The following is a 17773-nucleotide window of genomic DNA, read 5'->3' as shown; positions in this document are numbered from 1 at the left end:
TGCTTAGCACCCTCCTAGTCAGAAGAGCCAGAGGAATTAATTTTTGAGAAATTAAAATTTCTTATTAGAAGATGTGGAGGACCGACAGCACTGCTCAAGAAAGTAAACCAGTTCAGAAGAGGAACCTTGTCAAGGCAGATTTACAGCGGCTGCTAGGTCATACAAGGGTCAACTCAGCTAGAAGACCCAACTCCCTGTGAAGAAGCAGAGGAAACGTGAAGTGTATAGGGAGGAGTGCAGCAGAGAGGGGATCCACTGAGCCCCAGACCGCTGCCTGGGACATGTGGGTGCACAAGGATGGCACTGGTCCTAGGACGGTGGCAGGGGCACACACCGTCAGAGTGTGCCTCCAGACAGGGGAAGGGGAAGGTTAAACCCAGGCACTCTTAGGCCCTCCTTGGCTTTAAAAATTTATTATATTTCACAAAGGGCACTCTTACTAACTTAAAGTAGTGGATTATTTTCTAGCTTGTGACTTGTTCCAGTCTGATTGTGTAGGAAAACCCAGGCCTCTTGCAACTCCTGTTCTGTGTCCTTGCCACAAGAAGTGGAACCTTCACTCACAGTCTGGTGCACAGAGCTTTAGGAAGCAGAAATTAACCCAGGATTTCCCCTGACAGTTGAAAGTCACTAAAAGTCAGCCCCACTGCTTCCTTCTGCTATGGTTTGGGAAATGCAATAGCTCACTGTGGAGATGGACATGCCAACAAGTTTTTTGATCTTTAGGTTGTGTGGAGGAGACAGAAATAAAGATGTCATCTTCAAATTTAACTTTCTTGCCCTGCAGTAACCAGAGCAGCCGAACTCCTAACTTCTCCCTGCTTTCTCCCTAGAAATGCAGTTGTCTGAGATTTCTAGTACCAAGTTCAACAAGGGAGGGTAGTGGCTTTGTCTCACTGGCTTTCTCTGTGCCATCTCAAACCCCTTTTCAAATCTGCTTGGGGGTCAAGCAGCCTCCAGTAGCCACCTTACACATAGATCTTCCTCAGAAAGCCTCTGGGAGAGACAAGACACGGCCCTGGCGTGTGCAGCAACCATAATGCTTGCAGTGCAGTGTTTGTAGCTAACAGATCAGGACTGTCTGTGGCTTTGTTCACATTACCATGTTCTGGGGTTTCTAATACAGATCAAAACAACTATCATATCCCAGGGCGAACAAAATGTCAGCGAGCACTTTCCTTTCTTAAAAGCTTTATTTGCTTAAGCTTAAGATGTCTCAATACCTCAGCTGAAGTCATACCTGGCTTTTTTGCAGTTGGCTGCTGGGGTATCATAAGAAGGTAAGAAAGATGTTGCAAAGACAGCTCAATTTAGCACTGAAACCAATTCACACGGAAAAGTGTTTTTAAATACTAAGACAGATAAACCCCCCCAAAAATACCAAAACTATCGAACTCAGAGATACCCAGAAAAGCCAGAAATATTCCCTCAGTTCAAGAAGGATTGGGAACTCCTTGAAAGAGTTCAGCGCAGGGCCATCAAGATGATTAAAGAAGTGAGATATCTTCCTTATGAGGAGAGGCTGAGGGAGCTGGATCTCTTTAGGCTGGAGAACAGGAGACTGAGGGGTGACCTTATTAATGTTTATAAATATGTAAAGGGCAAGAGTCAGGAGGATGGAGCCAGGACACTGATGTCCAATGATAGAACAAAGGACAGTGGGTGTAAGCTGGAACACAGGAGGCTCCATGTGAACATAAGGAATGACAGACGACTGGAATAGATAGCCCAGAGAGGATGTAGAGTCTCCTTCTCTGGAGACATTCATCACCCAGCTGGATGCATTCCTATGTGACCTAATCTGAGTGATCCTGCTCTAGCAGGGGGGTTGGACTGGATGATCTTTCGAGGTCCTTTCCTCGAAGGGGTTGATTTCCCCTAACATTCTGTGATTCTTAGGGCACCTGTGGCACTCTGCAAAAGCCTGCAGGCCAGCAGTCAATTAGTCTAACATGATTTCTCTGCAGTTAACCCAATCAAGTCAACCACTTTGTCGGAGGCAAATCTACCTGAAAAATAAAAGCTGGAGACAAATTGAGTGGCTGAGCTACCCAAAAGCTAAGCCTTTCCAAGTACAATATGTAAGACCAGCTAAGTGCTTACAACTTTGTTCCCCTTGGGCTTATTATTATTGTTCATGGGATGTGGCTTTCCGATGGATCTGTGGTCTTACAGCACCTCTACCAGTTCTGAATGTCATCTTCCACTTTTTGTAGGAGGATTTGCCTGGGTTTTGTCCTTTTGGGAAGATAAAGCAGGGAATTTGGCAAATTAAGATGTGTTAATGCAAGCTTCCCTTTTTAGCACTTTTTTTTAAGATCAGTCCCAGTTCTTCCCTAAGTGTTTTGTTATTATTTAACACAGAAGACTGGAAATAAAGCCTCAGACCAGTTAGAATTCCTCCTCCTCCTCCTCCTGCTGCCACAAAAAAGACTGTAAAAACCATCTGTAGGCCTCTAAAGATAAGCATTTTTCTCTGGTTTCAGAGCTGTCAGGTCAGGTCAGATGTGACTTCTATGTGTAAAACCCTGGCTGAGGAAGTTCTTAAACACCTTGTTCTGCTCTAACATGACAGGCATGTTTCTTCACCACCTCCCAATCTCCACAACTCTCCAAGATGTGGCAGGGAGTGGAGGAATCACACCTACACGGAGTCTTTTAATACAGATGGCTGGTAAGTCAGGTTTCAGTGTGCACTTCACAAAACTCATACGGCTCCTGGGTGAGTCACGTCAGCAATGTTACCCTTCCTTTCGCATTTGGACACCCACGTATGCCATGGTTTACTATGCAGCCAGAGGTCATTTGCAGAAGGTGTCAACATTGTGATCGTAGAATCATATAATTTTTAAGGTTAGCAAAGATCAAGTCCAACCATCTGTCCAATTCCACATCAAATAAAGCATGTCTACATGTTTTTTGAACACCTCCAGGGATGGCAACTCCACCACCTCTCTGGGCAGCCTGTTCCAGTGCCTGACCACTCTTTCAGCAAAGAAATTTTTCCTAATACCCAATCTAAACCTCCCCTGGCACAACTTGAGGCCATTTCCTCACATCCTATTGCTAGTTGCTTGGGAGAAGAGACCCGTGGGTCATGAAGAATTAGATTGTCAGGGGTTTTTTAATTGTTGCAGTCACACTTACATCAAATCTCTGTGGAGTGCATGAAGGTTGCATTGGGTCTATTTGAGTGACTTGTGCTTCTTCCATGTTTGAATATCTCCGAAAATGCTCTATCTGAAGAGCTCTGGAAGTCCACTTGCCACCATCTTTTTAAATACAGATAACTACAAGCTTTTTTGTTGTTTTTTGTTCTCTCTTTCCCTACCATCCCAGTTCTCTCTGACATGAAGAAAAACTAGATGTCAGCAGAGAAAAACTCTGACTTGACTCACACAGCTAGGATATAGTACAGTTTTACACTGGCCATTACAAGGCCAAAAACAGTGATGTCATTAGGAAAAAATAGAGTATTTCAATGCTGCTAAAGCATTTAACATCAACTTTTACCTCAGTTGCAGCAAGACTGTTTTTTGGGGGGGGGGGGGAGAAGTCCTGTTTTCGTTCTCAGGGATGATAATGGGCTGCCTGTGAAACATTAGCCTGGTTGGAGTTGCACCATTCGTCAGCTGAGGGCTGAAGAGGCGAAGGCCCCCAAGTCTGCAGTTACTGCTACACACGTGCCTGAGTGGGAGCTGAGTGGGCATCTTTTACTGGGAACATGTCAACAGGGAGAGGGAGCAGCTGAAATGAAGAGAGATACAAAGCAGGAGTTCAAGAGAGAAAGAGGTGTGCCTCTTCAGCATCAAGTGCTAGCTCAATCTGTGTGTAAAGGGATCATGCACGATCTGCTGTATGATTTATCCTTTCTTAGGAGGTACCTTCTTTCTTTTCTGGACTAGAATAGTTGCTGCATGATGTCGTGTCTCAGAAATAAAACTTGAGGATTGTTTGACAAAGACTCAGGTAACAGCAAAGGCTTGAGTAACTCATATTAAAAAATATTTCATTTTCAGATGTCCATTGTATGTGTTAAATCCTTGGTAGCAGCAAAAAGGTGGTAACGTACAGCATCACAGTGACATACAATCAAGCCGTAACAGCGCAGTTTATTACCACTGTGTAAACAAAAAGAAGTATTTCTGTAATGGCACTCTTCATGAACCAAATCCTGGCATACAGAATGTCAGCAGAAGTCAAAAGAAACACTTACAAAGAAAAGAAAACTCCAAATTGCAGCACAGTACACGAACCTGGCCAAAATGGCCCCATACACGATTCACAAGAGAAGAAAAGCTGTCCTCAGGATGTTTTTCTGGCTTGCTTTTAAGGAAATGCACTCGGAATTTTTTCAAGGCATCAATCTGGTGTGTGAAACACTTTTACTGCTATGGTATGATATGAGCAAAGAGCAACCGTCTCTTAATGATGACCATGTGAATACCTCCTACTGTGACATTATCAAAGGAGGCAAGAGATGATTTGAGAATGTTATTGTCTGTATAGCATGACACCTGCAGAAGATATTCCTTAGGAAATAAGAATAAGTTATCAAGAAGTAAAATCCAATCCACTCCATCAAAGAACCTTTTTGTTTGTGTGTAAATGTCTGAGAGAAAAAGGAGTATCTTACTTTTCTGTAACAGAAGTAAATGATCTGATTGTAAGACAATGTACATACTTATAAGACAATAGTGTAAACTGTAAGATGGGGTTGGAACTTGAAATACACTCATCTCAAATAGATTTTAAATATTAGCACCTAAAATGTGACACTGGGATTTAAACAACTCTAGTAGCTTTCAAGTCGTGCATTAGTTATGGCTTACTTGACAGACACAATTTTGCCAGTTTAGTGTTCCATGAGATCCTCTCAATACAAACACACAGGTCTGAATGCCACTACATCTTACACTCATACCTTTCGTAGGGTAAGTTTTGCATATGTTCCATCTGCAGAGAGAAGGCCCTGCAGCAGCAGGAGGTATAGATAGAGCAGAGAAGTTACAGTTACGAAGAAATACTGGCAAACCTGGGAGTACGTGATATAATTACAAGCTGGTATCTTCAGTTTACAGAAAGCTATAAATCTGCTTGTTTAAAAAAAGACATCCGACATGTGCTTACTCATATGCTGACACAGAGTTCATGCAAACTACTAAAAAACCCCCACCCCTTCGTTAATGCTGCATTTTCTCTGTCCTCAAATAGAATGAAGCCCCCTCAGAAGCCAATGGGACCTAGTGTGCAGATCGACTCTAGCAACTGTAATTGCTTCCTCTGCAATGAGAAAGGAACAGCAGTATCAAACAGGAAATTTCACTGAATCATACTTCGTTTCAGACACTGTTAAGTTCAAATCCAGGTTCACTTGTCACCAAGCAGTAAGACTACCTTTAAAAAAAAAAAAAACCAAACAAAAAAGAGGAGTTATTTTCTTGGAGGGAGGACATTTTCTTCATAATAGCCTGGATTTACTACATTTCCAGCTGGATCATATCTAGCCACCACAAACGTAGAGCCATCACTAGCAGATGCTTTTCCGACACCCATCTTTTTTGTGTTCTTCCAAACCATTGCTGTGAAGTGACCTGGAGAGAGAGGGAGGGAGAGATATGAGCATATACATTAATTTTAGATCCACATGAGGGGTAGGGAAACAAAGAACAATACAAAACTGTGGGAGTTTTTTCTCTAACAGGAGAACAAGATGAGGATGTGAAAAGAAAACTTCATCTAGCATTTTGTCTTGAAAAAGCCTGATCTGACCTGGCTCCCCACTACTATTCCCAGCTCCATGTCCTATAGCTGAGGAAGAATACCTAGTAAGAGAATCATGAAAGAAGTAGCTTGATGAGTATCTGATACAAAAGCCAACAGAGATATCACAGTCTTCACTCACAGAATCACAGAATCACAAGGTTGGAAAAGACCTTTAAGATCGTGGAATTCAACTGTTCCTGTCCTATGCTAAACCATATCCCTAAGTACCTCATCCCCCCATCTTTTAAACACATCCAGGGATGGTGACTCAACCACCCCCCTGCAGTAGGAACAGCAGTTCTGACAGTGACTTTTATTCACTTGCTTTGACCATCTTTTATGTGTCTGCAAATGCAACTGTTCAAAATCACACTGGCTTTGTGGCTGCTTCTGCCTCGTTGTTACAGTCACCCCACATCATGCTGCTCTGTCTGTTCTTCCCTCTATGCACAGGCAAATCCCACAGGAGAAACCCATGAGTTTCTTCACCTGAAATGAGCTCAGGCATACGTCTTGCTTGAGCCTTATTCAAGGAACAATGTTCCTATGTTCATTCAACACAGGACTGTGAATATGTAGTCAATAGTCTGTGGCTGATCACTAAATTATAGCTGAAGTTATCTCTGTGGTTGGAGTGATATAACTTGTTAGAGAACACATTTCAATGTAAACAGCAGCAGAGCATGATTAGTAGGACACCTATATGATTCCAATTTAGTAATTTCTAGAAATTAATTTCACTGAGAAATAAGTTGCCTTTTAAAAACTCTGGAGTCAGAGGAAAAACACAATATTTAAAAAACCCTCAATCAACAAATTTTGCTGACTTCCTCATTTCTCAGTTTCCTTTTACCCTTTTGTGCGTTTCTAATGTAAAACTTTGGGGAAATTCTAATTTTTTCCCCCTCTTTTTTTTTTTCCTAAGAAATAAAGGTAGGGTTTTTTTTAAAAAAATACCAAAACAGTCTGGCTAGCCAACTTCTTAAAATAAATCTGTGCTCTTGAAGAAACAGTGCCCAGTTTGAACTTACCTGTCCCAGAAGAAAAGCCTGGGTTTTGAAAGCTGTAATTTTTTATTTCACTGTACCATCTGTCAGCCACATCCTTTCCTGAAAGACAGAAAACACCCTGCCTTGGAATCATGACATAAACACAGAAGTGTTGCCCACTTACAGCCTGGCCAGCAAGGTCTTCTGTTAACAGCTGTCCAGAACTTTTAGAAACATGGAGAAAGAATCTTTTTACTGGGAAGAGTCTTTGAAATGTAGGTAACATGGTAGTATGTGTATCTTACCAAATATTTATTGTTTCACAATAGCTGTTGCTACTTGGTTACTGATTAGTCCAGTGCCTTTTTCTTAAGGATCTGATGCCATTGATGGCCTGAGTCCTGCTCTGACACAAAGGCCATCTGCCAGTTCCTCCATTGGATGGAGTTCCAGGGACTGTGTGGCCGGCATGGCTTGGACAGGCAACCCACAACACAGCTGCAGAACCAGGTAGAGTTCATCCTGTTCAGGGAAGATCTCTGCAGCAAGGTGCTTGTCTGGTCTGCCAGGGCTGATGAAAAGCCACCCACTAATTCTCGCCGGCAGTTAAAATTTACAGTGTTGAGGTCGGAAGATACTCTGGGTGAGAAAGGTCTGTGTGGCCCAGAGTCTGGAATGAGTTGAGGCAGAAATGCTTTCAAGTCCTCAGATAGATCATCAGGTAATTTAACACATTGAATTTACATGTTTTATTGGCACACCACCTTCTGTAACTTTCAGCCCGGAAGGTAGTAGAGACACATCTCCCTCTCCTTGGATGAGTGCTCCTGTCATTAGGCTTCCACTTATGAGCTTTTGGCAGCTCCTCCCTCTTGGAACGTGTCTGAAAAGACTTGAGTGAGCCCTGCCAGGTTTTCTGAGCAAAAGGGCACAGTGACCTTTCCCACAGGGAGGGTTCCCACCTGTGGATGCAGGTGTGTGAGGTCGTTCCCTTGCTGCTCCAAGCAAACCAAAGAAAAACAACATTTCTGACATCCACTAGTTTCCCATGTTCTTGTCAGTGTTTAATACTTCAAATTTCTGAGTGCATTTATTTTTAGTGGCTCTTGCTTAGCACTGGAGACATTGTGGATGTCCACCCGAGGCTTTCTAACTCAGCCAGACACCTCTGACACACATGCCAAGGAGCTGCTGCTATGTGGAAGTCCTCGTGTCCGCCACCTTCATCAAAGGCTCTTGCTCACCACAGCTGTGTAAGGACTATGACTACGGCCAGTGACGTAACACTACAGGCCTGTGGGCCTCTAAAGTTGATGTTTGCCAAAGAAATAATCCTTCCTTGGTTTCGGTTGAACAGTTAAGGAACTTGAAAGGAAGGAGGAGATTGTGATACGCTGTATCTGGTGGAGGGCAGGAGCTCAGAGCAGAGCTTGCAGATGCTCTGTGCTCTAAAGTCAAATGTTACTGCTTTTCCATCACTGGTTGTTAGGAAATTCTTGTCTCAAACACTGGTTAGGGGGGGAGGGGAGAAGGGGGCAATTTTTTTCCCTTAGCTACATCAGTAACGAAATTTCTGCTTAGCATTCCAGGAAGTATAACGCAAGGCCAAGTGGATTTCATAGCAAGCTGCCAACACTGTCAAGCCTGCCGTCACGCAGAGCGCGGGTCCCTGGTGGACTGCTGGCTGCAGAACAGCAGTGACTCACGCTCTGCTGTTACGCAGCAAAAGGTCTTAAACTTGCACGGTTCAAGGAGTCAGACACTGAGCTGGTTTAACTCCTTGGAACCTCCGTTGCTTTATGGGTGCAGTCTGCTAAAAGGGTGGAATTGTTAGCCTGGCAAGCTGACTGTCAAGAGCTGTCACTGAGAAGAAAGTACTGAATGAAGTGCCATCTCTTGAGAAGTTTGTCGGCTGAAAAGTACTATGAACTTATCTGTGCCACTCTGCTTGTTAGGCATGGTGCTCTCTTAGCGGAGTGAATTTACATTTTCTACTTAAAAAGGTAGCAAAACCTCTCCCACTTCCCAAAATACGTGTTTTGGAATATATCAACAGGTTCCTTCTTTCCCTGCTCTCCCTGCACCAAACAACAAACCCTGTAGTCATGTTTTAGGGCTGAAGTCTGAAATGCAAATAAAATATCTGCTAATTTGATACTCACACTAAAACTAAAATGAAGACTGAAAAACATGCAAAGAGCAATCTTTGTGCAATTCAAGAGGAAAAGAAAAAGCACATAGTAAAAAAACCCCACGCAACAACAACCTGAACATACCATCTGTCCCACCCTAGATTTCAAAGCTATGAAGCATGTAAATGTGTCTGTGGCAAGCTGGAACAGAAGAACAGAATGTGACTGCTGTCATGTCAGGTCTTATGAAGCACACGTGTTGTGTGTGCAGGTGCTTGAGTGACCGTATCGTGTAAGCAGCATTGTGACAGATGTAGAACTGCATTTCCACTCTGACCAGCACATCACTCCCTCCCCATTAATATATCAGTGTGATGTAGTATGAAGAGCAGTTGGAGAGAAGAATGACCCCACTCTGCTTGCTGTAGGTCTAAAAAGTAGTCCCAGGCTCCAGGTGACAAGAACTTAAAATCTCCATAATGGAAAAATTACAAGACGTAGAAGTTTCAACAAACACAGTATCTCTTCACAATATATATATATATATATATATATATATATATATATATATATAAATTAAAGAATACTGTCATATGAAAATTTCATGACATTTTAATTTGAGGGAGATGGCAATGGCACCAGGTAAGAATACCTCAGTCCCGTGCATGAAAGACAATGGGGTACAGCTGGGTAGCACAGTCTATGATGTGTTCATTCCCAGCCTTTGGGGATGAAAGCTTGCAACTTGCTGCAGCCAGCCAGTGAAAGCCTAGAAGCTGATAGCTGTGCTCCGTTTAGTCATGTGCAGGATCAGGTTATCATTGTATGGCATCGCTGTCACCCTCCTTGAGTCATTGCAACGTCGCCTGCAAGAAATTAAAGACTTGTTCCTGGAAAAAGAGAAGGTGGCCAAAGGACTAGGCAGCTTTTGACAAAATCTGTCTTGAAATCATGTTAAAGAAGTGTCCTGGGAAGTCAAGGGGATGACTTGTATCTGCCATAATGCTGCAGGGTTCCTGTGTGGAAGTTATTACCATGGGAGAGGAAGGGTAAGTACCTAGTGACTGGACAGGCTCTCTTTCCTCTGAAATACCTTTCTTATGATTCTTTGCCCCTTGGGGAGCAGTAAACAATGCGGTGGTGGGACACAAGCCAAGCCAGTGCTCAAATTGACAGCTGACACCCAAGGGACTAAGGGACAACTCTCTTCTGAGCCCACTGACCCTATTAAAAGGATGTAGCTCTGTCCTGTGCTCAGTGCTGCTACTTCTCTTCTGTTGCTCCCTTTGCAGAAGCAATTAGTAGATTGCCATTTTTAAAAATATCCTTCCTGTTTGCATTGCAGTAAACCACATTCACAGTTGCAACACCTTCTCTATGGAAACATAGTTTGACTCCACCCTTCTCCCAGTGATAGCTGACTGATGACCTCCTCAGTTAAACTTACTAGATGTTCATTTCGGACCAGGCTGAATCTTGCTGTAATGAGTTTCATCAGTACCGTGGCTCTCTGGACCTATCTACACCACACAAAAACTTGGTAAAACAAGCCCTGAATTAGTACCCAAGTATAGTTCTGCCCAAGACTAGGTCCAGAATCAGTGCAGTCATTTTATTTTGCTCAAGCTACGAGCTAGTAACATGGCCACACCGACTGTGCCTCTAGCTGTCTCGTACAGTCAGAAGATCAACCATATGAAGCCAGTACATACAACAAAACTAAGCGTCCTGGTGTGAAGTTCTGCTGATACAACACTCTGAAGGGCAGAGAGAGAAAAAGGGGTGACTTGCATGCAAACAGGTGTCAGTACACTGCCTGGGCATGCCCTGCATCTCATCAGTTGTCATGTTGTCTCATTAAATTTAATTTTGAACTATTCTCCTGGGTGAGGAGCTCTACTCTGTGTGGATGTCTGTGTGTGGCGGGGAGGTGGTGTCTGAGTGCTGGCAACTGATGTCAGAGCAAGGGTTGAAAGGGCCTGGGTGTCTGTAGTGCCAGCAGCTGAGCACTAGTGTGGGTGTGAGCGTGTGGGCACTGGCAAATCACAAGCTGGACTAGCTGGTGAGCAGGTGAGGTGGTCTGGGAGTGGCCACTACAGAGGTGTCTGGCCACTGCAGGGACAACAGGGGGTCCTGGCCAGTGGATGGGGAGCTGTGTGTGCGCACATGTGAGATGCACCACATGAGCAACTGGAGTGGAAACACAGTCTCAGGCATCTGTACATCAAGGTGGCAGCAGCTGGGGAGGCTGGGATACAGGAACAGCTATGGGGCAGCCTGATCCACACTGGAAATTTACTTCCATTACTGATATATTAGCTATGTTATTTTATGTTATAAAAATATACATTTATATGTATGAGTACATTGCTAGGGGGAAAAAAAAAATATATTACTTTATTTTTGTATGTTGCAATAATAGGCTTCATTGTGATCAGCCAGAAAGGGGAGCAGGATGAAACCACTGGTGCTGTTTACGTGAATGCTAACTGCATCTGCCTGTGCTGATCTGTGTGGCTGCCTGCATGTATACATGCTGTCTACGTGTGTTTGGGTGTGCAAGCCTGGGAATACACCTTCAGCCTCACTACTGGAGGCACAAAGCTGTGGCAGTCCTACGACTGAATTCGTCCCTCTCTAACATTTAAGTTCTCTGGCCCCAGTCTTACTGCTTCTCCCCACCATGAAGAATCCTTAACTCTCCAAGTAATCCCACTGAGTTGCGAAAGACATTCTAATAAACCCCCACAGGACACATTTCTGTGCCAGGATGAGCTGCATTGTGGAGATATACTTGTAAATAGGCGCCCCAAACCTCAGAATTTTCCTCAAATGTTTCTGTGGTTTTTGTTATCACCACGTTCCTTTCACCAGTCTGAGGGGAAAGAACATAGAGGTAGATTTAAATTTCCCTTAGAAAAAAATAACTACCTAGATTGAAGTCATACTAAAAGGTCTAGGTAGTAAACCTCTACTTCCAGCATCCTTCATGCAGGTCCTTATTTAATTTTACTTTATTTAACAGCATTGTATGAGCCTGGTGAGATGCAAGAGATGCATCAAGGCTGACTCTCAGTCAGAGCATGTTCCCTCAGGGCTGGGGCAGAGGGCGTCTGCACCACTCTGCCCACTAGTCCTGATGCACAGGCAGAGCCGGGTTCCTCCCATAGCAGGCGTGGGTGATAACACATGGCAAATTTCTCTTACCAGCTCTCTGGAGTTCATAAGCTACAATGTTTTCAAAGGCAACATGGCACAGTTCTTCATGGCCATCCCAACCAGAATGTAGCCACCCAGTGCTAGCCTTCAGCCTCCCGACATGTGAGGAATGAGAGGAGGCATCCCGAGAAGCCTGACATACTACAGCTGCCGCGGCAGGCTGCGGTCTCTCGCATTAGTGGCAGATGACAGCTCACTTATTTGAGCAGAGACAAAGAGAAGTCTGCCACAGAGCAGTTCCTGCAGGACTGGAGGGAGGAAACAGCTGTCAACTATTTCTTGGATTACAGGGATAATCATATTTCCAGCGACAGCTTTAGGCTATGTAACTCTCAAATCCTGAATACAATTCAAGGTATTCTTGTACCAGGAGAGGGGTCAAACTAGAAGGCTCTTCTTGTTGAAAGCTTAAATCTTCTCTGAAACAAGAAATACATCTCCTGGCATTATTACAGAACTCAGTAAGAGCCAAAATAAACAACAGCATCACTTTTTTAGAGAGAATACAGAGAATGCTGTAAGTTTATTGAATTTTGCTTTATCTGGGAAAGACACTGGAAGACACTGCCTGCCTTTGTTAGGCCCTTGAATGGATGGACCCCTTAATACAAATTTCAGCCTTATTGAGCAGGGTATAGATTAACCATCCAAAGGGAAAAATATGAGGAAAGGTAGAAGAAGAATGAACCAGCTCCACAGAGATGAACACTAAGCCCAGATGAGAGAGTAACTTTCTCTGAAGAACTAGTTTTCTCACTCTGCTATTTAGAATGATCCCGCTGCATAGCACATGCAGATGCCTTTTACACAACAAAAGAGGATGCAGCTTAATTTTCTCAGCAAGACATTCAATCCTGTGGGTAAAAAAATAGCAACGAAATTGCTCAAAACTGGCAAGTTATATGTGGAAACAGCGCACTGAAGAAAACAAAAGGGATCCAGAACAAACAGGCGTCATAAAATTTATGGAAGGATTCATATGTTTTGTTTCCAGCTCTCTAAATGTGAACTCTGTGAGCTTAGCCTTGGGGGAAGGAGCATGGGCCATTAGCACAGAGACGAAGGAAGAAGTAAGCTCAGTCAGTGAGTCATAGCCGCTATGCAAACTTTGCCGTTCATCTGTGCTTTCCCATGCCGCTCTGAACCCTCACCTCAGACTTCTGCAAGGGACAGAATGCCAAATATGAGCAGAGCAAATTGTATTTATTTCCACCCTGGGCTTCTTTTTTCAATGTGAAAAAGCACTCGTTGGGACTAGAGTTGGCACTTGCGAAGGAGCTGAGCGGTGTCCCTGGGTCTAAAACTCACTTACTGAAATTTCCAGGCCCTTCAAACAGAACCTTCAGCCTACTAGAAATGAGCTTCTGTCTCCTCCAGGCTGTGGTGGAAATTCCAGGGGTAGATTGGAATAAGGCAAGCAAATGGTCACTTTTAATACATCCCACCTGCTGCCTCAGCCAGCTGAGGAGTGAGCCCTGCCTGCTGGAGGAAGCAAGAGGGAAGAGGCTGCTGAACATCGCTCCTACTGAGGGCTCACTGGAGGCTGTCAGCCCAGCCAAAATTCAGCTCCCTGGGCATCCAAACCTAAGGCTTCCAGTTACGTGTTACATTTCCAATCAGAAAAATATACAGAGTATTTTTGTCTTCAGAAATGAAGGTGTGAAGAGAGGCTCAAAGCCTGAGCTGAGCTGTGGAGGATGCCTTTTCAAAGTGGAGGAAACACCAGTACTCTTGCAACCAGATGCTCTGAGCCCAAAATATGTAAGACAAGCCATTTACCCCATGTCAGACAGCACGAGAAGAAAGCTTACCTGGTTGGTCATAGGATGCCCATGCTAGGTTTTCTCCACATTTTCCATTAGCGGACTCAGAGCTGTGTTTGAGGACCCTCGTGGTAGCCAGTTCTTCTGCATACCTAGCAAAGGAATACACACATGGAGTCATGGGATACAGCCACAGTAAGCAAAGGAGAGGAGAAACAGGAGGAAGAGGTGGGGATGCAAGCAAGGATTTTTTCTGGAAGATGACAGCTTAGGCCAAGTTACTCAGCTACAAAGCCCTGAAGCCAGGGATGCTTTAAGATTACCTAGATCTAGCAGTTCAGCAAAGGGAAGGCCTAGAAGCCATTTTCCTCGTCTTTCATAAGCCCCTGTGTTGCTGCTAAGAAGGACCTAGAAAAAAATCAAAGGACAGATCTCCCCCCACCATGTTTGGCCTGGCACCCGGAAATCCACTGGCCATCCTTAGCTGCAACTGCTGGTGAAAAGGGAAGTACCTGCAGCGATTGCTCCAGGTGTCGCCTCCTGACACTTCTAGGCCCTGCATGGGAGTGACTTAAATGTTCTCAGTGAGAAGGGAAAAAAGGCCAAAGCAGGGATTCGGTCAAAGCACACGTAACTCCCCCCCCCTACATTTGCAAAAGAAAACAAGTCAAAGGCCAAAGAAGAGCAGCGTGCCAGGCAGCACTGTGGAAGAGAAGGGGATCACACGGAGAATCTGAGGTGACAACTGTGTACAGCAACATAGGGATAAGGACTGTTTCTATAGAAGCTGACAGGTGTGAGAGCGTGGGTTGTATTTTATTGCCTTACAACAATAGGGTTAGGAAAAGCATCATGGGCAAAATAATTATTCTCTTTATTCAACATTGGAAAGGCTTCAGTCCAGGGACAGTGAAATCAGAAAGACCATTCTCATGGCACAAGAAATAGAAGGTAACACGCAGAATTATCAGGTCATAGATTTAAAAGTCAAATAAGACAGGACTTTTCCCACATTGTGCAGCAGAATCCATCACCACAGGATGATGCAGACACCAAAGCACATGTGGGTTTGAAAACGAGCTAAATATATTTACAGTGTGTGTGTATGCAGGGGTGGGGCTGGGACAATCTTCAGGACTTATTAAACAGTAGGAACAAAAAGATAAGGATACAACCTACTGCTTCAGAAAACTAATTTCCAGGAGAAATCTGTGATTTCCTGGAGAAGATAATGGGGTGAAGATCACTGTATTTGCTTTGTTCTGCTACTCTTTCCCTAATCACGAATTACAGGCATCTGACAGAGACAGGAAATTTGTCTAGCTGAACATTTTGGCCCGGTCTAGTACTTCAGTCATTAGATTCTCATCTTCTTCTGGTCTAATCCTCCAACCAAAATGCACAAACAGAAAACAGTAGTTAGCTATGTCCATTATTTTAGAAATAATTAAAACCTGTCAGTTGCCAGGCTGCTCGATCCTGAACTAGAGGATCTCTAGATGCTCCTTCATGACTTGCTATTGCTACAGTCCTGTATTTTTTTTCTCCTCAAAGATTCCCACATCCCAAGCAAGAGGCAAGGCTGCAACAAAGTACACATTGCACATGGACGAAGTTGCTGAGGATCTGAGACACAGGGTGATTAATTCACTGTATCTTAGGCAGTTGAAAGCATAAGATTTGCATCTGAGATCATCACCCTATGCTTCATTACAGTCGGAGATAAACAGACACCTGCTGAGGGTGACTCATCCCATGCTAAAGTAGGGATCCAGTAGTCAGTTCATCTAACCCATCACAATTATTTGGAACTGAAAATAGTAGGAAAGAGATCACTTTCAAAGCAGATAAGAGAAGCACAGAAAAGAACCCAGAGTTATACCAAATACACCAACAAAGATATCAGATATGCCTAAAGAAATGGTGAAGCTCTCCTGTAGATTTCAGATTAAGCAACATCTGTCCTGACAAATACAAGATTTCTTCTATTTCATGTCTATTATTCAGGTCAAACCATTTCTGCTTCTTGATATCAACCAGTTTCACCAGTGTGAACGTGTATCTTTTAATTCCCACAAGTTAAGTGGCGGATCAAAACCAAACAAAGGTTTCCTATTGTTATTCATCACAGTGGGGAAAGTCAGCTGAGACCAGAGAGGACTGTGAGGAATTCCAGAAGGACCTATAAATACCCAGCAAGGGCAATAGCACACTTAAGAGGTAAATGTGGAGCAATGCATATTTGACAGAATAATCTGAACTATTCTCACAAGTTGACTTGTTCAAACCATCTGTAACATTCTGGAGACACAGCAAGTGGTATCGACAAGTCGATGAAATTTCTTCCTCGTTGTGAGGCACCATGTAAAACAGAAACAAAACAACTCTTTGAAGAACAGAAGGAAAACCCCAGCAGATTACAAAGGTATGTGGATGAGTCACCGACATTCCATCTCTTAGAAATACTGTATCCAGTTATCATGGTATCTCAAGGAAAAGATTGTGAAAAAATACAGAGAAGTGTCAGATTTTGCTTGCTGCCAGAGGCCATGCCCACAAGCCTCGTACACTGTGGGCTGTACAACATAACACCTGGCAGAGACCTCTGGTCTAGGACTGCAGGAGCTGGTCCATCTGTGTGACAGTGCAGCACCACGCTGGGACAGTCAATCAGGTTCTGGAAAAGCTACAGCCGCTCTGTCTCCCAGCCAGCTGAAGTGGAGAAGTCTCCACAGTTACAGTAGAAAGCCTAAAGGGAGATGAGATCTCGTGCCTGTAGGGATCAAACTGGCCACTATTTAGCTATTGTGGAAAGACATTTATTTTCTGAATAGTTTAATCAGCATTTACTCCTTCAGGTAACTCCTGTGACTGCTGCGCGCTCTTCGGCGCTGGTGAAGCGCTAAGATGTACCTTTCTGGACAGACTAGAGAACAATGTATTCTGATTCTGGTTTTGGGGCAGGGAGATTGACAATTTGATCTGAAGTTATTTCCCTCTGATTCCATTGATCTTAGACCAGTCATCACTTCCTACCATGAAAAAGGTTATTTTCTCCATTACTTCAGCAGCAGTGGATGTGGTCCTGCAGATGATAACCTCTTATCTGACAGATGTGGTGGAGAAGCATGTTTTAGGCAACTATCCTCTGCAAAAGAGACACACCAATGTAGGCAGATGCAGCCCAAGCATGGAAAAGTATGCAAGGAAGATTTAAATAGTTGTGACCACAGAAGTATCCATGTGGCCAGCTGGTGCTGTGTGATGGATAAAGAAGGGATGAGAAGAGTTGGGTAGGAAGATGGAGTCAAGCCCCTCACTTTCCACCCAGTAAGTCTTCATTGAACCTCAGCACGCCAAAAGGCAGATATTGTTGCAGTACACAGAGCCAAACCTATAGATACAAGTGTCACAAATCTCATTAGAGAAAAGAAAGGACTGAACTCACTGTTGGGCTCCTCTGTTTAACTTCTTGCAGAGTTTTAATGGAGGGACTCCATGTTTCTTCCTGTAGTCATTGTGGGCTTTCAAGACTTCTTCAGCAAATTGTTTGGAAGCTGAAATCACATTAAAAAAAATCGGAAAGGTCTGTCAAATACAGACATCAGTGGTTACAGAAAAAGCATACCCTGCAGCTAAGACCCTGGTGCAGGCTGGACTGAAGAACAGAAACATACAACCCTCATTATCTGGGAGTAGGCTGAAATGAACCGTTCCTGCCTTCTGTCTGGGAACTAACTCTAAGAGACGCTCCCAGTGGGATGGTACAGACAAGTCGGAGAAGAATGCCAGCCTCATTCTTTTCCTCAATAGCAAGGTGCCTTCAAGCTTGTTTGACTCACTTTCACTTTAAGATTTCACTGCATCACTATAGAAAAGAATCATAGAATCACAGACTGATTTG

The 17773-nt window shown here is 43.8% G+C and overlaps 1 protein-coding gene across 1 annotated transcript; it reads right to left on the bottom strand.

The window, feature by feature from the left end:
* Positions 1-5346: 5346 nt before the first annotated feature.
* On the bottom strand, positions 5347-17474 carry GLIPR2 (GLI pathogenesis related 2; the record flags this gene model as incomplete). Its single annotated transcript, XM_084260091.1, is given in 5 exon segments — positions 5347-5594; positions 6798-6875; positions 13918-14021; positions 17318-17445; positions 17448-17474. Coding segments are annotated over 5 exon segments (498 nt in total). The 3' UTR covers positions 5347-5433.
* Positions 17475-17773: the final 299 nt, after the last annotated feature.

This window comes from Gallinula chloropus, assembly GCF_964237585.1.
Source record: "Gallinula chloropus genome assembly, chromosome: 2".
Lineage (NCBI taxonomy): Eukaryota > Metazoa > Chordata > Aves > Gruiformes > Rallidae > Gallinula > Gallinula chloropus.
The sequence above is the reverse complement of the archived record's forward strand: the minus strand, read 5'-3'. Positions and strand labels throughout refer to the sequence as shown.